The sequence below is a fragment of the Penicillium soppii genome, assembly GCF_028829465.1.
Source record: "Penicillium soppii strain IBT 18220 chromosome Unknown utg000001l, whole genome shotgun sequence".
Taxonomy (NCBI): domain Eukaryota; kingdom Fungi; phylum Ascomycota; class Eurotiomycetes; order Eurotiales; family Aspergillaceae; genus Penicillium; species Penicillium soppii.
In genome coordinates this window covers 1,272,556-1,294,806 of record NW_026643231.1, presented here as the reverse complement: position 1 = coordinate 1,294,806, position 22,251 = coordinate 1,272,556, and the positions used below count along the sequence as shown (strand labels likewise).

Here is a 22,251-nt window from a genome sequence, read left to right as displayed (position 1 = left end):
GAAGTCATTGGCTGAGCGGGTGTGGAAAATCAAAATTTCTCTGGGTCGAGCGCGATTCATATATCAGTTCGCAACAACCACTCTCAAGTAACGAGACAGCTTTTTCTACAAAGAAGAAAAAGCTGCTCTCCAAGATTGGTATTTATTTTCTTGCCCTTGAGATTCCATACAATATTATACCCTTTATCGATTGATGGCGGGGTAAAAAAGAAGCATTCAAAAAAGATACCCCGTTCCTGAAAGATGCGCAACCTGAGAAACGTGCGCCTCGTTGAGACGCAGATTGAGGGCGAATTGCCTCTCACTGCTACAGCATGGGACACCTCCTCGGACTCGGTGGTATGCACCTTTGGTCCCGCTGAGAACAATCCAATTATAGAGGTGCGGCGCAAGCGCCCCGAGATTAACTCAACGGATCCCCTCTCCCCCGAAGCATTCGAATGCATTGCTTCCTGGGATGCCCCATGCCCTCTGCCGGACCTGGCATATGACCGCATACTTTCTCTGCACTACTTCGCGGACAATTTGACTACTTGCTTGGTGCTAGAAGGAGGCGATATCGTTGTCGTTCGCGAGGAGGCCCTCCCCGGTGAAGACAAGATTGAAATTGTCGGATCAGTTGATGTGGGAATCACAGCTGCTGCATGGTCACCAGACGAGGAAATGTTGGTCCTTACCACCAGAGCCCAGACGTTCTTGTATATGACTAGAGACTTCGAGAACGTGGCCGATATTAATCTGACCCCCAAAGATATGCAAGCATCGCAACACGTGTCCGTTGGATGGGGAAAGAAAGAGACTCAGTTCCAAGGAAAGCGAGCCAAGGCTCTCCGAGACCCAACTGTTCCAGAGAAGATCGACCTAGGAATTCTGAGCAACTATGATGATGGCAGCACTACGATCAGCTGGCGAGGAGATGGTGCTTACGTTGCGGTGAACAGCATCGAAGCAAACACTCGCCGCGTGATCAGAGTGTACTCAAGAGAGGGTACTTTGGATAGCGTGAGCGAGCCAGTCGATGGATTGGAAAGTGCTCTGAGCTGGCGTCCTTCCGGAAGTCTCATCGCAGGAATTCAAAGACTTGACAACCGCATTGATGTTGTATTCTTTGAACGGAACGGACTCCGTCACGGCGAGTTCTCTCTTCGCTTGACCGAGGCTGAGATGAATTCATGGGCTTCTCGTATCCAGCTTGCTTGGAATGTGGACTCTACCGTACTTGCTGTTAAGTTCCAAGATCGTGTACAATTCTGGACTACAGGCAACTATCATTGGTATCTAAAACAAGATATCCCCATCCCCGTTGATCCGAATTTCTCGCTTCCTTACTCTCTTGAGTGGCACCAAGAGAAAGCATTGCGATTGGTCGCTGGTTCTTCAGGTATGATAAAATCACAGGAACAGCATATGACCAAACAGCTAATTGTACTAGGCTCGATCGTGGATGTGGATTATGTATTTGATATCACTCATGGATCTACCTCCATTCCAGACGATGTCGGCGCTACCGCTGTCATCGATGGGAGTAAGTTTCTTATGTCAAGTTGAATGAGAATTTTATTGACATAAAGCTTAGAGAACCTTAAATTGACCCCGTTGCGACTCGCCGGTGTACCACCTCCGATGGCGCATAACGAGCTTGCTTTGGAGTCCAACGTCATTGATGTGGCGTTCAGTAAATCGGGAACTCGGATTGCTGTGCTCGAAAAAACCAGATTCTCTATTTTCCTTTGGTCTTTGAAGAGCCGGCCTGTTCCAGCTCCTATTCTTGAGTCGAGCTATCCCCTGTCAGATGCCACAGCAAGTTGCCCAAGGCAGATTGCGTTCCTGAATGACAACGAGGTATATGTGCTTAAGCACAACGGGCCAAACTCTAGTCAGATCGAGCGAACCAATCTGGAGACCCGAGTCACTGGAATTGTGTACCAGGCAGCGGAAACCGAGCAATTGGCGTCGATCTTCGCTGGTATTGGACACCACACTCTCTGGTTCTCACATGTCATTCAGCCAACTCGCCCTGTCAGCTATTCTAGCATTGAAACCTCAACAGAGAGCGTGGTTGTCGCCCCTTGGACCGAGAGCCCTAATGTTGATAGTCACTGGGCCCGCGCTGTTTCTATCTCCGACGACGAGCGCGTCTTGATCACCATGACGAGAACGGGTGGCTTGTATGCGAACAAACGAGCCCTTGCAAGGAATTGCACATCTTTCCTCGTGACACCGTCTCATCTTCTGTTCACCACTTCTCAGCACCTTTTGAAGTTTGTTCATTTGAACCATGTGGATGAGATGGAAGTTCCAGATGACACACCAGAGACCGACGAACGTTGCAGAAGCATCGAACGTGGCTCTAAGCTGGTGTCGGTGATGCCTTCAATTTTTGCCGTTGTTCTCCAAGCTCCCCGAGGAAACATTGAGACCATCTACCCCCGAGCCTTGGTCTTGGCTGGAATTCGTACATTCATCGACCAAAAGAAATACCGATCTGCGTTCCTTGCCTGTCGCAGTCAAATGGTTGATCTTAACATTCTACATGATTACGCCCCCGAACAGTTTATGGAAAATATCGCTCTGTTCATTGATCAAGTGAAGAGGATCGATTACATTGACGATTTTATTTCACGTCTGTCTGAGGACGATGTCTCGCAGACACTGTATAAAGACACACTCAAAATCTCTCAGACTGTATCAGCAGCCTTTGCTCAGTCGCAAGGCCCAGCAGGTCCCCCAGTACCCAAGTCAGGCAAAGTTGGGAGCAAGATTAACAAGATCTGTGATGCATTCCTGGCGACTCTCCAATCGCGCGTCGATACCAATCTGCAGAACATGATCACAGCGCATGTTTGCAAGTCCCCACCGGACATGGAGGCTGGATTGGCACTTGCAGCAGGTCTTAGAACACAAAATCCCGAGCGAGCTGAAGATGCCATTGAACACATGTGTTTCTTGACTGATGCACACCGTCTATATTCCCACGCGCTGGGTGTATATGATCTTGAGCTCACTCTGTTGGTTGCCCAGCAGGCTCAAATGGATCCTCGAGAATACCTTCCATTCTTGCGTAAACTGCAACAGCTCCCCGAGACCCGACGTCAATTCGAGATTGACAACCATCTCTCTCGCTTTACCAAGGCTTTGAAGCATCTTCACACTCTGAATGCCCACGATGAGATCCGGGCCTATATTGTCAAGCATGTCTTGTACAAGGAAGCTCTAGAGCTCTACAAATACCAAAACGAGCAACAACGGGAAGTTACCGAGCTTTATGCCGATTATCTCCAAGATCAGTCCAAGTACAAGGACGCGGCAATTGCTTATGAGTCTCTCGCACTCTATGACAGTGCTTATAAGTGCTACAACCTGGCACATAAATGGCGCGAGTCGCTGTATTGTGCCATGTTGGCATCTCTGCCGGAGGAGGAATTGACTTCTCACATTGACAACCTCATCAACACTCTCGTTGACGAGAACAAAGATTACGTCTCAGCGGCAACAATCTATGCCGAGCACTTGAAAGATTATATCACGGCTGCACGGCTTCTCTGCCGGGGATCTAAATTCGCCGATGCCGCTCGCCTTCTGACTCTTCACGGCAAACAAGACATGGTCGCCGACATTGTCGACTCCGGTCTTGCCGAAGCAATGGGCAACATGACCGATCTGCTTGCTGATTGCCGATCCCAGCTCAATGCCCAGGTTCCACGCCTCCGTGAGCTCCGTCAGCTCCGCGCTGCCGATCCGCTTGCATTCTACGGTGGTGATCCCACTGGCGGCGAAGGGGGCGTTGATATCCCAGATAACGTCTCACTGGCCCCTACAGATGCATCCACTCTCGCTGGCCGCTCTATGTTCACCCGCTACACAGGAAACACCGGTAAAACCGGCAAGACTGGAATGTCCCGACACACTTCCAAGACCCGTCGTCGCGAGGAGCGTAAGCGGGCTCGTGGTAAGAAGGGCACCGTGTACGAAGAGGAGTACCTGGTCAACAGTTCTCGACGACTCATTGAGCGAGTTAACTCCAGCGTCGCGGAGACTGAGACCCTTGTCGATGCCCTGCTGCGCCGGGGCATGCGCGAGCGTGCTGCTGCCATCGAGAAGGCGTTGCAGGAAGTCTTGACTATGTGTGCTGATTGCCGGGACGAGGTGTTCGAGGTTCCTCCTCCCAAGGCAAAGACAGATGAAGAAGAGGAAGATGAAAATGACGATGGTCAGCCCACTATTTCTCTTCGCAGAGGCGAAAATACTTTGGCTGAGAGCATTGCCATTGTTGAAGGTAATGGTACTGCTCATGTTAAGGACATTCCTATCGTCAAAGAGATGAAGAAATCTTCTCTGCTTGCATAGGTAGCTGGTGGAGAGTTTGCATTCCTTGTTCATATATCCACTATCATGAAATATAAAAAAGTGTTTCTGTTCCATTATCGCCTTTCGAAAGCACGTAATAGCGAACTGGGAAATGGAAATCCGATCCCAAAGAGATGTTATGGGACGGAGAATTACATACAGTGCTACGACACTCAAATTGACTCACCCAATTGTATCGTCCTCTGTTTCCCCATGAACTTGCAGGTATGCGTTCGCACTATTTATAATCGATCTCCGACCAAGCAGCCCTGGAGTGCTAGACGATTCACGCCAGTCTCTTCACCAACTAGGTGCTTTCTGTACCACATCCCCGCCAGCCTTCCAGCTTTTGTTCGAGAATCTATTCCCCAAGGCGATATATTCCAACTGAAATGGTCATACCACTAATTCTTCTGTACTCGCGACTGTTTCCAACGAACCTTATGACTCAAAAAGCAAACTCCAGGGACTTTCAGCTTTTGACACAGAGCTCCTCCATGGAAAGATCCCTGTATTCATGAATAGCTTCTACTATGATCGACAACTCAATAAAGTACTCTTTCAAGTGTAGTGGGTGACTTCTATCATTCCTTATTAATTTCATACGAAGCATCTGAAAAATAACAAGCTCATGGTTGTTTCTACGAGCGTTTCTGACGCTTAAAGTAGGATTGGATGGTCATCCACAGCAGCATGTTCTTCGATCTTATCCTTTACACTTGAACCCGAGGTTTCTTTGTCGGGGACTCCCAGCCTTGACATCAACTCTCTGGGAGTGCATTACTATAATACAGAACGACTAGATAATGACACAGATGAACTCAATCCCACCCACAGAGATCGCGGCACAATCGTAATCGTAATCGTAATCCTAGAACCAAGGGCTGGGTACGATCGTCTATGAATTGCTTATACTCAAGCTCTAAGACCAGCAGTAAAGCAGTCGATCAAGATGCCCATTTTATTCGTGTTCTCCGTGTTTCTGGTAAGATTTTTGTCCTTGCAAGAACGAAAAGTTGTCACGGATGCTTGGAGCTGTAAACTCCGATTGTGCTGTCCAGTCGGGATCGTACTGCGCTGGGTTATCACCGAACTGGTGAGTCTCCTCCTCTCCAGTTCTCGATAGACATCGGCTTGGATTTGGCGTCTGTCCTGGGTTGTAAAACGGAGAATTTCCACAATGGCATTAGCTGAAATGGTCCGCCGAAATCTTGTAGGACCCGGGCGATCTCTGACAGGTCCTGGGCATATGTGTAATTTCGGTTCTTGTCGTCGAACGGAATCTCATGACAGTTCCTGAGCATTTTATTTGACGCGACCACCGCTCCGAGATGGAATTCAACTTTAGAAAATAGGATGGATTAGAAACTTTCCGTAGCTGTCGAGCGGTGGCTGGGTCCATCCAGAGTCCGGCATTATCAATGATATCTTCATGATTCTCCATTACAAGCGCTAGGAGTGGCAAACAAACTTTCTGATCTGGCATGTGCGGGGTGGCTCGACGATCAATGGCTGAATTGACCTGGCAGGAGCACAGAACTTCTGCGATCTCTTACAGTTCGGAGGAAACGCATAGTCCGTCAGCGCATTTCAGGTTGAGCTCGGCGGTAGCCTTCCTTGAGTCGTGGCCTAAAGCCTTGCTGGCTATAGCGTTTTTTGACTTGCTAGGTCGTAAGGTTGACCTCCTCTCAGCTTTTTCTTTCGGTAAGTCCTTGGCTTTCTCCTTTTTGCCTTTCGCCGACTTCCTTGGAGCCATTTGAAAGGTTGTCAACGGTGTGAGGAGTCAACGTGATAAGGAAAGTAAAAGAAATTGGTGGAGAAGTTTGAGGGGAACTAAGGTTGAGGTGAGGTACAAGTGAGGCAAGGGTAACAGACTGTATCTCTAGCTGAGGTAACTTGGAATGCTTGACGATAAATTGAATAAATATGAAATGCAGAACGACGGATTGCTATGGGCTGGTTGGTAAAAGCATGTGAACAAAGAAGATGGACGGAGAGGAAGAAGAAGAAAGAGAAGAGATAAAGGTGGGATGAGGTTGGTGAACTGGAAAAGATAAGATGACAAAAGATATACAGGGTCTCTTGTTGGGAGGCGGCGCGCTGAGGCCAGACTTCTTCAAATTCCGCCTCTTCCCGATGTCTCTGCTCAAACTCGTCGAGCAGTTCCAAATTGCAGCAGCTTCTGGGTAAGAGCCTGGTTCAAGCTTGTGTGCACAGGGCACGGATCTCGGGCCTAAGCATTGGCTCTGGAAGATTGAGGGAGAGGTTGAGTATCACTATTGATTGTGCACATCCTATAGCAACGAGCTGAGTGTGCTACTTGCAAAGCTGCTACTGGCCGTGTGAAGCAAGCGTTCTGGTATCGTCTTGAATCCAAATTACTAGGAACAGCCTGGATAATTGAAGCCATCTACTGCATCTGGAGAAACTAAGTAGTACAATAGACACGCTGCTGTCACCTGGTTGCACAAAGAAGTTACGTGGATCTGCTGTACTCACTCCCTATATGGCCAGTTTATCAGGTATCCAAAGCTGGGGTATAAAATTGACTATGACTTTGGCCCTCGAGAATTCCAAGGTTGCGATCAACAAACGAATACTCAGAAGATACCTCGGTCAATAAATTCACTGAATAGTAAGCGCGTACTATTAGATTTCCATAGTCTCAGCCCGCGGGCTAACATCAACTAGTCGATTGAGATATCTCCAGGCCATGCTCATCCTTATTGCGAACTAATCAATTATCAAATGCGCTTGCAGCGGCACTACCAAACATTGTCGTCCAGCATGCCGTTCTACTGGGGCAAATCCAATGAAGGCGGCTGGGGGTTTTCGCAATGCTGTATTTATGCAGGTAGTGAGCAAGCCAACTTCATTGAGAACTGCGGAACGCTTGGTTTGGCTTCATGCGATGCGATGAATGTCATTTATGTTGAGGGAATGCTTAGGAGAATCTTGCAAAGTATGTCGAGGGGACTATTGGATTCTGAAGCGTGTGCTTTTGTGATTCTTACGCCAGTAATTCGCCAACCACGTGAATATGAGGTATGAGGTATGAGGTATGAATGGAAGGAATGTACTCTTTCGCGTGGAGTGGTCATTGAAATCGCGCTGCGATAGTATTATTATGTTCTAGAAATCCGCAGAAATCGAAAAAGATACAGCGAAAAGAATATCTGCATCAAAGTTGCAAGGCCAAGGAAAATTGGTCCCATGCAAGGAGAACGGTGGGGTATCTTTCGGGTCGTAGGACCTTCCGAGGTTGGCCAATTTGGCTATACCAATTGCTCAGTTCCAATAATTTAAAGGGTGCTGAGGATCTCGCCAGTCTCGCTGACAAGGTGATCCTCAACCGAGATGGGGCCCTCTCCCACACCGGTCAAGATGACGCGGCTCACGCCATCCTTCAGAACCTCGACGGCGCGAGAGTCGATCTTGTCCAGGGAGACACCAGGAGAAGTGATGTTGGCCAGTCTGTCGTAGAACGCACCGTCCCAACCCTCAGAGTTGGGGCCCAGGATGGCCTTGACAGTAGCCGCAACAATCTCAGAGTCCTTGTCTTCATAATAGATGACAGCATTGGGGCCTGCATCGAAGGTGTAGGCAGCGACAGTACGGCCAACAGCATTGTTGATGTCGTGCACAAGGCGAACAGCCGCGCGAGAGACGTCGTTCATGTAGAAGATAGGAGGCCACGAGTCAAGGCAAGTGGCGTGGAAAGTGTTCGAGTCACGCATGGTGATCTCAGCAAAGTCATGGAAGTTGCGGTTTTGGATGGCGGTCTCGATGGCGGCCATACGTCCGGGAACAACATTCTGGGCGCGCTCGGCGAAGAGAGCCGAGGTGGCGACGGTGGTTTGCATACCCTCTGTGCTAGGAACATCCTTCTTCTCGGCACTGACGACGAGAACCAGAGCTCGCATCTCAGGCCAGTGAGACGCAGGAGCAACTTCCTCGGCCAGACTGTCGCTTCCGTCGGCGAGCTCGCCCGTGCGCCAGGCAACGTATCCGCCCATCAGGGAACGGCAGGCAGATCCGGAACCCTGGCGAGCAATACGGCTCAGCTCCTTAGGGGACTGAGGCAGCTGGTACAGGTCGGCAACGGCACGGACTAGGGCTGCGAAACCGGCAGCGGAACTGGCCAGACCCGCAGCGGTGGGGAAGTTGTTCTCGGAGACAATCCGGAGAGGGAGAGTGGAAAGCTTGGGGAGCGAACTGTCAACATCCTCAATAGTCTTGCGCAGAGCACGAAGGTTGGAGATACAAGCGAGAGTACGCTTAGAAGACTGGATGTCCTGGGGCTTGCCGTTCAGGTTGAGGGTGTCCGTAGTTGGGTATTCGGCAGAGCAAGAGGCAGTAGTCAAGGTACGAAGAGATTTTTGAGAGAGGGTGACCGAAAGAGAAGAGTTTGTGGGAAGGTTAAGAGTAGTATCACGCTTGCCCCAGTATCTAAAGTATGTCTGTTAGAACAGGAGCTCTAGGAGCATCAAGGGGATGAGGGGCAACTTGAGATTGACTTACTTGATAACAGCAATGTTAACCGGGGCAGTGGTGGTGGCCCGGTAAACAGTATTGGTGGATGCAGACGCCATTTTTGCTCCAAATGAAAATATAAAGAGAAATTGTAAACAAATTCCAAACCAATGCAGAGCAAAAGGGGAGATTTCCTTGTTGGGTGTTAATATTGATTCCAGGCGGTGAGGGCAAAATTATCTCTAGTTCTTGTTGATGCGCCGATCATTCTCCTCCAGTCATTGATCCCCAATTATTCAACAATGGGTGCCGGAGCAAGTAAACCCTCTGCACCCTCTGCAGAACCCCCTGCAGCAACATGTCCTGTTGACCACAAGACTCGTGAGGTTTGGCTGCAACAGAATGGCAAAGCGCCTCATCCTCCGAATTCCGATGCACCCGCACAGGGAACACCACCAGTCAAGTCACAACGACCACTATCAACAGATCGGGAAGTGAGCAGTATTCCTCGGGCTGGTGATTTCAGCTCAGCAAGCGCCTGCCCTGAGGCTAACAAGGCTGCTCCATCCCCATACGCTGCGTCGCATGGTGGCCCATCGAACGCCGAAACCGAGACTGGCCGTGACGAAGCCACTGGAAATTGGATCTACCCCTCAGAAAAGCAGTTCTTTGAGGCCCTGATGCGCAAAGGCAACACCCCTGGATCGACTGAAACCGCCTCCGAACTCGCGACATCTGTAGCCTCCATCATCCCAATTCACAACGCCGTCAATGAGCGCGCGTGGGACCAAATCCTCGATTGGGAGAAGAATGGCCCCTCTTCAGATCCTGGGAGCAAGAAGTGCGGAGGCCCTAAACTATACTCCTTCCGAGGACTCGGTGTCGATCCACAGTACCTGAGTCCGCGTGCGCGCATCAATGGATGGCTCGGTTACCAGCACCCGTTCGATCGACACGACTGGGTTGTGGAGCGCTGTGGCGGTGAGCGGGTGGAATACGTGATCGACTTCTACCAGGGCAAGCCGTCTGACAAGTCAGGTTCGGGCCTGGCTGCCAATGCCGGTCCTGGGAAACTTAGCTTCTTCCTCGACGTGAGGCCCAAATTGAACACTTATGAAGGTTGGAGGCTGCGTTTTAATCGTTTCACGGGCCTATAAGATTCGACAAAGATCGGCTTTTGGCTAGATATACTTTCGCACTGCACATAGAAAGGCGACAACGGAGCATGGCTAGGAATTTGGGACCCAATTGGGTGTATTTTGCATGTATAACACATTTGTTCTGTACGATATAGTGCTACGTGATTGAGATATAGCGATGAATTAATGTTCTCCATTCCATATACAGTTGAGATTGCCATTGAATGCGTAAGCAGCAAGAGGGTGAGACAGGAAAACGGCGGGATGCTTCACAAATGAAGTGAAATCATGCGAGAGGGATATAGTGCGCATACATGACATAAAAAGAGACAAAAGCCACAGTGTTCCAGTAAACATAATTGAAAAGAGTCGAAGCAAGCGTCTATCCAAGGACGATGGCGAGCACAATGATGAGTAGGATGACAGCAAGAATCACGAACAGGCAGCATGCTCTGTTGCGTGCATTCTTCTGGTACCGACTAGCACTCCGCAACTCAACATTGGCACCCCGAGTATCTTGAGTGACATTCTGGACATTCTCACTAATGATGTCCAACTGTCCACCCTGTTCTGTGACGATGTGCGCAACATCCCGGAACAGTTCGTTTAACTCTCCCACGCTCTGTTCAATATTTCGGATCTCTGCCTCACGTTCGATGATCAAGGATTCCTGGAAGTCCACTTCGCCTTGGTTGGCCATGCGATGTTGCTCTTCCAGCTGCTGCTCTTGTAGCAGTAGGTCGTTATCTCCAGTTAGTTGTTCGCCATCTTCAATTGCGGTACGTGCAGCAACCGCTGAAGCACGTTGTTTCTCAAGCGCACGGCGCTGGATTGTTTGGAACTCGTCTAAAGTGGCCTTGAATTCAGACGATAGCTTTTGCTGCGTCCATTTCTGAGAGGGCTGGTAGGACCGAGATTTAGCAAGACATCATCAATATGAAAGTAATCGATAGAACATACATTGACATCTTTCCATGTTTGAATCTCCTTGATGCCTTCGCCTACATCCCTAAACCCCGTACGGGTCTCTTCGAGAAGATTATGGACTCGCTCGCGCACACGTTCGGTGTCTCGCTTGGTGCCAAGAAGAGCGATCTGGTTGGATAGGCGAGATATGTTTGAAGTCAATGTAAATAATTGATCAGAAAGCTGCTCGGCCAGATGATCAAAGTCCGGATCGTCACGGTACTGCGGGTCTTCATCCCTGCGCATAGTGGTAGGCTGGGACTCCAGCGAGTTTAGTTGGTCATATGACATTTTGCGTAGATTCAAGAAGAAGTAAGCGAGTGTCAAAAACAAAAGCAGAAGATAAATCAATAAGAACCGAGTTATCTGCAGGTCCCTGCTGCCTTCGATACCCGTGTGGATGATTCGACTGCAGACCGCCCTCACATGACGTTATCTTGTCAAGAGCTAGGCCTTATCGGGACTAAGTTGTGTGGCGCTGATTTACAAAAGCCACATGTCACATGATATGTTGTGGCTGATGTGTTTTGATACCTCAAAATATTCCCCGTTGACCTAAACCGTCGATTGATTTTGTCCGACCAGCTCATTACAACCTGCTGTCAGCCGCGACCCTACGTCGACCTTGTCGCCGGTCCACCAATTCTGTTCTACAGCTCGCGAAGCTTTCTTTACAACGGTCATTCTGATCATGCTCTAATCTTTAACTCATTCTCTTTCACGAGCGCATCCCACTCCTAAGCTTGCATCATGGCTGTCACTCAGACTCGGCCGTATAGGCGAATCCTGACCTCGGCCTTACACCGAAGATTTGTTCATGCGTCTACGCTTTCTCTTTTGGTGTGTTATATCATTGCAATTGCGATTGGGGAGAAATCATCCTGTGAGTATTTCGCAACCTCGTCGGACTGAACCGAGTCTGGTTCGCCGGGCCCCGCCCAAGAACTGAAATCCAAAAGGCGAACGGAGAACTTATTTTTATCATTTTCTAGTCTTTTGGTCATGGTTCCCCATCGGTAGCTGCGGTGTTCGAACTGCTCTGATCTTCATCTCCTCTCTTACCATATTCGTCCTTCGCGTTAGTCAAATGCATATTGGCTCGAGAACAGCTGGATCATCGTTCGGAATTTTCAGATCCTTCTCTCTACTCCAAATTGCGCAAACTTTCGGCTGGTACATTTTCTCGGCATGGTGGTTCACCTTGATCTACGTGTGGTCATCTTCGCCGAATGCCAATCTCGAACTTGTGAAGCACGGCAAGCCACACGAGCGCCCGACCTTGAACGAACGCCCGATCTACCTCCATTCCTTCCATATCATTCTCGCATGCGTGCAGGCGGTTTTCCACTTGTATTATGACTACGACCGTGTGCCTGTGCCTGTCGCGGAGCGCAGCTCTAACACGAATGATGAACGTACTCATCCAGTGCGGCCAACCTCCAAGTATCTGCAGGACGTTTTGCCGCAACAATTGGCGGATGGAGCTCTCCGAGGTATCGCTGTTGCGGCGGCCACCCTCGTGATATACCCTATTTTCTTCAGGCGGATCGCCTGGGGCTGGTCTTTGTACCTCGCCAAACTGTTTTGGAGCTTCCAAAGGTCGGCAGCCGAACCTCAGAGCTTTGTTCCTACAATTTTCCCCTACTTCTTCTTCCGGACTCTACTACCAGGATTGTTGCTTGTTCTTTGCTGGCAAAGCTCCAACCTCTTCTATTCCGTTTTCCTTGGAAAAGAGCCATTGAAGCGGGGCCAGCCACTAACAGCAGATGCCAAGGATCCCAATGGCAGTCTAATCAATGGCCTCAAGGCAAAGAAGGAGGTGGTGAAGACTTTCGCACTCTGGGAACTCGGTTTGATCAGCCAGCGCATTCCCGATCGCCGGAAGACCATTTTCAATGAAATTGATCGCGAGAATGGATCTGCCTGGTCCCAAGTCCTTGCTGCAACCACTGAGGTTATCCGGGCTGTCAACACTCGCATCGAGATAAGCAAGAACCCTGCTCCTACCAAACCAGCGCCACAGGCCGCGAAACAAGAGCCTGTCCTTCACAATCTCCCGCGACTATCCGATCCGATCAAGGATGACAACATATTTACCACTGCTCCAAAGGCCACTTCACGCCAAGATAAGTTTGGCAATGCATTCAGCTCAACGGCCAAATCCTTGGGTCAGTCTGAAGACTGGACCCCAACTGCGCGGGCCCGAGTCCGTGATGTCTTTGACCGGGCATCGTCAGCCATGCTGAGCCCGAAGCAGAAGCAGAAACTTATTGGCTCCTCTCAAAAGTTCAAGCTTCTTACTGGCGGTCCTTCTACGACTCATAAACCCGAGGACATCAACCCTATTCTGGTGCAATTTCTTCGCTCGCCCATTGGTCAACCTTTCCGGCAAACATATTCCCAACGCCTGTGTGCCATTGTTTTTGGAACACCCGAGTCTTCCTTGTCACCGGTCGTAGATGCTGTGGAGTCTTTGACCCGACTCCTTATTGCCAGCTTGACCGAAGACCCGTATGGTAAAGTCCAGGCCGATGTGCCGTCTTCCGTCCGACTTCTTACGGAAACTATTCTTTCCTTGGATGCATTTGTTCACCAGGGTGGCTTAGATGCTCATTGGACGGATGTCAATTTTCCGTCACCTAGCAATCCCGAAGCACAGGTAGAAGCTCGTCGGGTCCCCGATGTGGAGATTTTGCTGGCTACCCTTCGGGGCGGTCTCAACGATGTGCTGAAAGCCTTCAAGCCCTATCTGCGGGATATCGGCGTTGCCGGCAAAGATTTAAGGCTGGCGCAGGAAGCTGCTGGCATTGAATCAGAGTAGTTGCCGCTATGATCCGTTTGCTTCAAGTTCTTTAACGCTTACTATATTTCATGATCTTCTTTCACACCACCTCATGTATTGTTATCTGTAGTTTCTATTGGGGTTGGTCTCGGTGGACAAATGCATGGTCAGGCGTTCTGTTCAGATGGGTGTTGGGTGTTGGCTGGTTTAAATCCAGATCTAGTGAATCAATACCTTATTTCCATCAACGTCTCCATCAATACCTTCCTCGTGTAGTACGTCTATATATTTTGCTCGCGCAAGTTGGGGTCACATGACACTAACGCTAACTCAACAAGTCCATCTACACTTCTAACGTAGACCGGAGAGCAACAGCAGCTTCTGAGTTTGTGCGGATAAAATAGCTTCCTCTGCCTTAGATCATGTCATTGACCAACGTTTACCATGTGCGCCGCGTCGCGGATACATCCGCAAAGGCGTGCATGATCTGCTACAAGCCATCATCCACTGTGATGATCACACCGGATAACAAGGTATGGTGGCTTGTGATATTTCAAACCGAACCTGACCATTGCTCTACTCTATTTCTACTCGAATTCTCATTTATTGTGTATGTTAAGAGGCTAATTCAGCTCCTAGGACTTCTTTTATGTGTGCCCCGCACATCTTCAAGACCGGCACTTCTGCTCTCCAATCATCGACACAGAAGGTCAAGCCAAACGTCTCAAGGAAGAGGCGGTGGCTAAGGAGATCGAGATTGTTAAAAAAGAATACGAAGAAAAGCAGCGTCGAAAGAAAGAGCGCGAGAAGGCCTCTAGCAAGGACGATAAAGCGGATAAAGATAAGAACAAAGACGAATCTAAAGACAAGGACAAAGCTAGCACCGAAGCAAAGAAAGATGATGAAAAAGACCGAGATGAAAAAGTGAGTGATTGCATTCGATAAAAGACCATATCCTTGCGCGAACCGCTGACTGACCCTCACCAGATTGCTTCCATTCGAAAGGATAATGGCACGGAGACAAAACCAGATGATTCGCCTCGAATCTACTCATTGCATAAGTATGTATGCTGGAAATTATCATGGCTCAATTTCTAATGGACACAGAAACTTCTATCAGATGCGCACCGACCGGCTGCGCAATATTGAGATGGCCAAACGGAACCAGGAAAGATTGAAGAACCCTTCACTGTTCCCCTCTGTTCCATCAGGAAGCCCTTAAACACTTTTTTCCCTTTGTTCTCGTGTAGTCATGGCTTGACATCAGAAGCCCGAACACACCCGTTATATTGGCTCGGCTGTGTCTTTGTCGACATTGGGCAGCTCGGCTTCGTGGAAACCACAATGTACCGCAGAGCCATGAAGGTTCAATTGGAAGTCGATGTCTACGGCAAGCACTGCCTCTTACAATGCTCAGACAATTATCTACCAACCCTGTTTGTTTAGATCAAGCCGCAGGAAATGGTGCCGCAGCCTTGCGGGACAAATCGAGGTATAAACCCTTGTATCCTTTCGATTCGATTCTTTGTACAACTTAACTTTCATTAAATTTCCCGAGCGAACCTTTTCGAGTCATACGACTTCTAGCGGGGAATTATTAACTCAAACTCGTGATGTTGTATGGTCCCGATCCGTGCACAGGGCGCCGTAGACTCGGGCACGAACTCTACGTCCCATGTACAGTAGAAATCACTCATTTCTCAACCAAGTAGCTAATCCTGCAGGATCCATTAGTCAAACTTTCAAACCGCCTCTTTGCGAAATATCTATTTTCCCTTCATACTCTACTCTAACTATATTTGACTGTATTTTGCCCAATTACACATACCTTGATACAAGAAACCGTCAGCATTATTATAAACAAATAGTTTATTATCACGACAATACCGTATTGCATGACCTGCCCGTCGTCACAAGGCGGGGGAGGATAAGCACTAAAGCGGGTCCTGCCTAAGACTGAGGCGAAGCTCACGCATCCATCATTATTGAAGACAACATCAGCCTTAGTGGGCTGCTTACTTGCCCTGTTCCTGTCCTCTCCGACGAAATCGCTAACCATGGAAGTTAATGCGGCACTAGGCCGACTCTATTGACGCACAGACTTATCTTGGTAGTATACAGACACCTGGATATACACGACTTCAAAATACAACACTGGTATTCTTACCCCCGATGTTTCCGGAGCATGCTATAACCTAGCCTTCTGTCAACTAATACAAGCGTATTTCATCACCAATACCTGACTTATCTCAAATGCTTGAGGGTTATTGGCCTCTGATCTTGTGATTAGGTTGGGGCACTGCCTATCAATTTGGATGCCTATGTGCGAGCGGAGGATAGATCGTTGACATCATAGCAGCCTGTGACACTCTTCCGAGTATATTGCATTTGATAGTCAGCAGCATGGAATGTCTACTAAACCTTGCTGCCATTTCCAACTTAAAGCTTGCATGTCTGCCTTACGCGGCACAAGGAACAATCAGGTTGCCTGGCAATGCCACGATCTATATTAGCTGTAACTATTCACTAGTTATTCACTATCAAGTATGTACTTGTTTCTCAAAGCTTTGAGCCAAAGTAATGTGCTGCCTAACTGATTTAGAAGGTAAAGGATTCTACACTAATGCACCTGGGGTAAATTAGACTGACTCTATATGCTCTAGATGCATATATAAAGGACGTAGCGCTACGCTAAGCCGCTAAGAGGAGAAGCAAGGCACCCATAGGGTTTAATGCCATTTTTGTTGTTGATTTCACGGCTGCATGCGGTATACGGTGCATGATATGCGCGTCCATTGCCCAGGCATTCAATTTAGAGATATGAACTGAGTGTAACTTAGATTCTATTTTTGTTGACCTGTGATAGCCTGCTGGCTAATTGCCCAGCGGCTAGATAGAGGTCGAACTGGGCCGCAGGGCTTGTTCAACACTAAAGTTCACTCTACATGGAGCAGGCCGTCATATAACATCACGAGTAAATAATGAACTTACGTATTTCCAAGTAAAAAGGCATTCAAAACGACATTCTCGGGTTATTCGAATGTGATTAGGTCTAGTCGCAGGCATGTTCCCGTCAAGAGAACTACAATATTATACAAAAGTCTACCATACAAGAGCATCAATTACCGAATGATCATAGCCTAATCCCAGACAGCCTCAAACAAAGTGAGATGCTGGCGATCGACACCGGGCGATCACGGCCTGATGAACTATGTAACGATGCAGATTGAAGGATTGTAAGTAAGTTATTATTGTTCGGTCCCAAGCCAGCCCAGATAGGAACTCCACCCGTTAGCTTCCCCCCTGCAAGGTAGTGCACTGCCCCACCCCCACTAGGAAGGGTCATTGCCAATCACATCTAGAGTACGACGTGCATATGTATGTTTTGATATTCTGATTATTGTGATAAATGATGTGATGCCAAGAGTAAATTAAAGTAGCCTAGTGTATATCAACTAGCATTATTGTGACTATATAAACTCCATTTTAGTACATGTAACAAATATTGAAAGTAAGAGCAAGATACCCAAAATACCCCAGTAACAAATCCAAACAAACCGAATACCGGTAAAACCAATACACTAATACAGACCAATCGGGAAGCATAGGAAACAGACCCGCTTTGCACAGCCTCCTTCTGCTCCAAACCTTGGAAGAGTCGGTAGGGAGAAACAAAATGAAAAAGGAAAAAAAATAATAGGATGGAATGAAATGAAGTGAAATCCAAGGCGTCATTGAGCGTGACTCTGATCCTTGAAATTTGACCTGACAGCGGTGGGTCAGCTAAGAAACTCTCACATACAATATACAATAGTAATACAGAGTACAATATTTTGTATGCACAGAAGAGTGGAGTATGTGTTTGGTGGATCTTTGAGCTTCGGGAAACTCGCTCCTGCCGCGCGACTACTGTAAGTGCCATAAAATCTTGTAATGGGCACACTTCTTTGGCCATGGGTTGGTTATTCGACGGGATCTGTTCCGGTCAGTATATATTGGATGTAGATGTGATATGCGGTGCAGCCCTAGGATAAGCCGGACCTGATTTCAATTCTACTATGGGTTCGAAATAGAACTTTTGTCTTGTTCAGCCGATGCTGTATTACTCTATATCTGTCTCTGAGCTTATGTTAAGATGTATGTTTTTCTATTTGCAGCACGTCAGAGGTTAGAGTTGAGAGACATGGCGGCCTTGGTGTCATCAAAGCAATAGGGATCGGCAGGAACATATTGCCCATTTGCTGCCTAATTTGGCTTGTTAATCGTACCTGGGCAAGAGTACTCCGTACGGAAGGAGCCTTCTCTCGGGTTCGGGATGATCTGGAAGCCTAGGAGGCAGTGTTTCAAAAGCCACGCTATCTGATCGCCTTTCTCGCTGATTCTAGATTTAGAACCCAGAGGGATAATTCTTACGTTCCGCAATGATGCCCACTCTCCACATAATGCACGTGGTACTAGCGAAATGTACAACAGAATTGCTCGAAACTTGGCAATATGGCTGTGCGCTCCGTGTGGGTTTTCAGGCCCGAATTGGGACGTATACCCCTATTGCAACCAGCCCAGCGAAAGCTTTCGACTGGCACATGATTATTTGATACCAAAAAACCATAAGAAAAAAAAAATAAACAAAACATAAACCATAAGCAGAATGAGAATGTGAAGAAACGCAAGTTGGCACATTAAGCTTTCATGAATCGTAAATCTAACTATGCATACATGGCGTTCATGTCCTGTCATCTCAAAGATTACCACGTCCAGAGTCATGGGCAACTTCCGGAGCCCGCATGCCCGGAGGGAGGCGGATAGCAGGATTAGCCCTTGGTCCCCGAGACACATTGACTTGGTTTGCGATATCGACTCGGGCTTTGGTCAGACCGATGGCGGGTACGACCCAACCACCACAGCTGCATCGAAGGCCTTGCCACGCGAACTTGCCGACATTGGACCCGCACACAGGATTGGGGCAAGTAAGTCGCCCGGAGAGAGGAGCGTCGTCGGGATGCGCTCCGTAGATTGCATCCGCGTCAGCCTCGGCGTCCTCAGATGGGAAGAGACTTGAGCGCATCCATTTTAGGGGGTGAAGGAATACATGGCCGCACTCGGCGGTCGCAGAGGTCTTGGCAGTGTCTTTTTTCTCTTCTTCATGCGGGACGATGAATGCGCTAGTTGCCAATTTGAATCTAGACGGGATTGAAAATTTAGTGTTCGTCTCGAAAGTATGGATACAGATCTGCAATTGTGGGACTAACCTGCATTTGCGACACTTGATCTCGACCGTTTGACCAGTGTTTTCTTGAGAACGCATAGGTTGTTCGTCTTCAAATCGAACCGACTTCAGCTCTGGGGCACGGCCACAGGCCACACTTTCTTCGACCTCGCGGCGATACAGCCAGCGCTTGTATGCTGGGTGATCAGTGACATCATCTGGACACCCCATTTCATGGTATACTTCAAGCTGTTGCATAAAGCCATCGTTGGGCTCACAAAGTGGCCGGCTTTCGCGGACCAGGGCAAGGGCAGATTGCGGTGTGAGGGCCCCCGGCTGTCGGTGGAGCAAGTAGGCGATGCAAATGGTTGCGGAGCGGGACTTCCCCATTGCACTGGACCATCATATCAGCCATTGCGTATCTTTCCTTGTTGGGCAATTCCAGGCACGACTAGTAAATATCTAGCAAAAACAGGGTCCAACGATTATAGAAATTAGGCGGGAAACTCAGCATCGTGTAGATCATGATTGATAGACACATGATGACGTAGGGGGCATGAAGCCACTGATAAGTGTGCGTCAAACAGGAAAAAAGAGTAATCGAAGAGCCGAGAGAAACTTTCGGCAAGTAAAACATAGAAAACTTGTGTTTTGACTTACCAGTGCACAAGTACACCTCTACCGCTGTCTAGACCGGACTGAATGAACTTGATAGCGGCAGGAAAATGTTCCAATAAATTTTCATCGTCGACATCATCGACTCCTATGGAAAGATGCTGATATGGCTCAAATGTCTCTTGTTTTTCGGCTTCATTCAAATGTAACACGGACAGAACATGCGAGATGTCTGCACGTGTCAATGCTGCTTGGTTTTTGAGACTGAAAATACTACAAATGGCAGGTTAGCAACAGACCAACAAGTACATCCAAACATGGAGCTGGTCCGATTTATATCCAATAACCATCCCAGTAATGGATATCAGTGAAGTGTGACCAACCCTCCAATATAGATATTATGGCCTTTTATTTGATTCATGGCCATTCTGGACTGGGTTGACTGCGACTCGGCAGTGAGGATAGACAAAATGGAACTTGGAAGTCGAAATCTTTGAGGCTTGAGGTCCAAGTATTCACTGACTGTACTCTTCTATCCCAAAGGCGGAGGTTGAGCCTCGGCACCTGCCAAACTCAAAAAGTCTGATAGGGCAAGGGTATGACAAAGCAGGTGACTTTGCTGCCTCAGGCAATTATATAGTTTTTATGTGCTTCTTGTACTTTATCTATGGTTTTTAAGGCAAAGAATAATTGACGTTACAATCTAAATTTTGTTCAATTGCATCCAGCAAAGGTTTTGATCGGAAAATTTGAATTGATCCATATTCACTGTTATATAGAATTCACCTCATGAAAAGGTCATGTGACCCAATGTGAGAGTCTGAATAGCTTCCAGAATGATGACCATCTTTTGTCACTGTCCATTGTCGGTGTCATAATTTGTTAGCATGCCCTTCATGAGCATGAACGATTATAGTCCGAGCGGGATTAGTGAGATGACCTATGATCTGATCATGGCGATTCAAGATGCAAGATGGTGAGGCGTGACGCTTGTTGAAGAATACCACCCTGTTAATAACTTGAGACTTGCCATCTACCAAATTTAGACAATCCCTATTCTTTGGATAATTATTTGAGGTCGAGACTCACCTAGAAACAGCTAGACCTTCGCTTGCAGGTGCAATTACAGTACCCTTCCTCACCGCTATGAAACATACCCTTCACAATTCACAGATGGTCGCCCACCCCAGTTATTTTAATCTAGGGTTGTAATGTGCGATTGGAATTAAACAGAAGTACATATTCTGTAGTTCCGAATGTATAACATTCAAACTCAAAGACCAGTCTAGCCGAGCGGCGACACACGCCGCAATATCGAGTGTTGTTTAGTCCCGACAACTAACCTCGCCACCCGATGATCTGATTTGCCATACTTGCTGTAAGGGGGAATCCCAGTGAAACAAATCAATTAAGTTTTAGACTTACCGCGGGGAACTCCCAAATGGGCCATGGAGCATTGAGGGGATAAAGCTATAGCAACCGCCCTACTATAACTAATTAGTTAAAGGAGGCTGACATGTGTCACGTTGCATTGTTAATTAAAAAGTGTAACACGCGCTTCTAGGCTGCAGCCCTCTAGGGCTTAAGGCTGGCTGCGCCTCAGATGTGATGCAACAAACTTTCGTGTACAATGCCCTTCGGACATCCAGGCAATTTCCAAGTCATCAGTGGGATGAACTACGTAACCTCGGTCTTGCTGACGCCTCTTCTTAGGCATCTATTCGCCAGGGACTTTTATTGCCTGTCATCACGATGATCACCTCTTTAAGCGAAGTGCAGAAACACGCGCCGTGATGGGGTTCCATGACTTTGCTGGGTAGCTTTCACCTACCAAAAGCCAGCACAGTCATACTGCCTAAATGAGTCAAGGGCGGCTCCTGGAACACCAGCGGGGTGCTTGACGGCGACGATCAGTGTGAAGTCACAAAACTTTATTGAACTAGACCTTTTTGAATCCACCATGAGTTGAATCAAGAATGTCTGCCAAGCTGTACTGCCCGGCTATCACAACTCCCGATTTTGAGTGTTCTACCTGACTTGCGGAGCCAATTGTGGACTCCTAAACACACTGCATAATCATAGCCTATATTTGAGACAAGGGAAACGCAGTAAATCCCAAGTGTTCGAATCAGGAGATCTAATATTGCTCATATCCACCTGTAGTATGAAGTCATACGTGTAGGGCTAACCATAAAGTTCCATAGAGTTCATCTCATTGAAACCCCATTATTACATACAATGTTGTATAATATTGTAGTAGACCCAAACCTGGAGTGTACAATAACAAGTCTGTTGTATCCGAGGCACCAGAAATTATTTTATTTTTCTGGGAAAAAAGGCTCAGAGATTTTTGTTCTCGAAGCTGATGTGGGTCACAATCGATTACTCAGCCTGCCCCTGCACCTCTGGGCACCTGGGCACATCAGGGTTTCCAAGGTTGTTCTAACGTTCTTATTCCTTTCCTTCCCTTTCATCCAAGATCAGCCCATTTTGGGGAAGCCTTTTTTGGGTAGGGACTTCAAGCCTTACATGTCTGACTCGACCTAGAATGTTTGATTACACCAGTCAAAATTCACACCCCCTGCGGCCAAATGACAGGCGGACCGACAGTGTGGCAGTGCATGCAATGTAGAGCGCCAAGTGGGGTACGCTAGCAAATCAGTGGGTCAAAGGTCGACGACTCAGCATTGTCCGCTCTTTTCTTTGTGGAGGCAAAAGAATGT

The 22,251-nt window shown here is 48.0% G+C and overlaps 9 protein-coding genes across 9 annotated transcripts; 4 read left to right on the top strand and 5 right to left on the bottom strand.

Annotated features, from left to right (window-relative positions):
* Positions 1–243: 243 nt before the first annotated feature.
* On the top strand, positions 244–4,347 carry N7529_000485 (Elongator subunit IKI3; the record flags this gene model as incomplete). Its single annotated transcript, XM_057236016.1, has 3 exons — positions 244–1,381; positions 1,433–1,525; positions 1,577–4,347. 3 exons carry the CDS (start codon positions 244–246, stop codon positions 4,345–4,347), a joined length of 4,002 nt encoding a protein of 1,333 aa, XP_057102819.1.
* Positions 4,348–5,432: 1,085 nt separating this feature from the next.
* On the bottom strand, positions 5,433–5,651 carry N7529_000484 (uncharacterized protein; the record flags this gene model as incomplete). The annotated part of the gene is made up of 1 exon (XM_057236015.1): positions 5,433–5,651. The coding sequence occupies one exon, from the start codon at positions 5,649–5,651 to the stop codon at positions 5,433–5,435; it is 219 nt and encodes a 72-aa protein (XP_057102818.1).
* A 248-nt stretch (positions 5,652–5,899) lies between these two features.
* Positions 5,900–6,103, bottom strand: N7529_000483 (uncharacterized protein; the record flags this gene model as incomplete). The annotated part of the gene is made up of 1 exon (XM_057236014.1): positions 5,900–6,103. The coding sequence occupies one exon, from the start codon at positions 6,101–6,103 to the stop codon at positions 5,900–5,902; it is 204 nt and encodes a 67-aa protein (XP_057102817.1).
* A 1,546-nt stretch (positions 6,104–7,649) lies between these two features.
* Positions 7,650–8,939, bottom strand: mvd1 (diphosphomevalonate decarboxylase MVD1; the record flags this gene model as incomplete). The annotated part of the gene is made up of 2 exons (XM_057236013.1): positions 7,650–8,796; positions 8,869–8,939. The coding sequence occupies 2 exons, from the start codon at positions 8,937–8,939 to the stop codon at positions 7,650–7,652; spliced, it is 1,218 nt and encodes a 405-aa protein (XP_057102816.1).
* Positions 8,940–9,122: 183 nt separating this feature from the next.
* N7529_000481 (cytochrome c1 heme lyase CYT2) lies at positions 9,123–9,977 on the top strand (the record flags this gene model as incomplete). The annotated part of the gene is made up of 1 exon (XM_057236012.1): positions 9,123–9,977. The coding sequence occupies one exon, from the start codon at positions 9,123–9,125 to the stop codon at positions 9,975–9,977; it is 855 nt and encodes a 284-aa protein (XP_057102815.1).
* A 364-nt stretch (positions 9,978–10,341) lies between these two features.
* Positions 10,342–11,216, bottom strand: N7529_000480 (SNAP receptor PEP12; the record flags this gene model as incomplete). The annotated part of the gene is made up of 2 exons (XM_057236011.1): positions 10,342–10,860; positions 10,920–11,216. 2 exons carry the CDS (start codon positions 11,214–11,216, stop codon positions 10,342–10,344), a joined length of 816 nt encoding a protein of 271 aa, XP_057102814.1.
* Positions 11,217–12,012: 796 nt separating this feature from the next.
* On the top strand, positions 12,013–13,746 carry N7529_000479 (nucleoporin NDC1; the record flags this gene model as incomplete). The annotated part of the gene is made up of 1 exon (XM_057236010.1): positions 12,013–13,746. One exon carries the CDS (start codon positions 12,013–12,015, stop codon positions 13,744–13,746), a length of 1,734 nt encoding a protein of 577 aa, XP_057102813.1.
* A 383-nt stretch (positions 13,747–14,129) lies between these two features.
* On the top strand, positions 14,130–14,929 carry N7529_000478 (AAA-ATPase Vps4-associated 1 family protein; the record flags this gene model as incomplete). Its single annotated transcript, XM_057236009.1, has 4 exons — positions 14,130–14,240; positions 14,347–14,631; positions 14,695–14,768; positions 14,815–14,929. The coding sequence occupies 4 exons, from the start codon at positions 14,130–14,132 to the stop codon at positions 14,927–14,929; spliced, it is 585 nt and encodes a 194-aa protein (XP_057102812.1).
* A 3,516-nt stretch (positions 14,930–18,445) lies between these two features.
* Positions 18,446–19,955, bottom strand: dspC (dual specificity phosphatase YVH1; the record flags this gene model as incomplete). Its single annotated transcript, XM_057236008.1, has 4 exons — positions 18,446–18,887; positions 18,957–19,307; positions 19,574–19,801; positions 19,912–19,955. 4 exons carry the CDS (start codon positions 19,953–19,955, stop codon positions 18,446–18,448), a joined length of 1,065 nt encoding a protein of 354 aa, XP_057102811.1.
* Between the last annotated feature and the right edge of the window lie 2,296 nt (positions 19,956–22,251).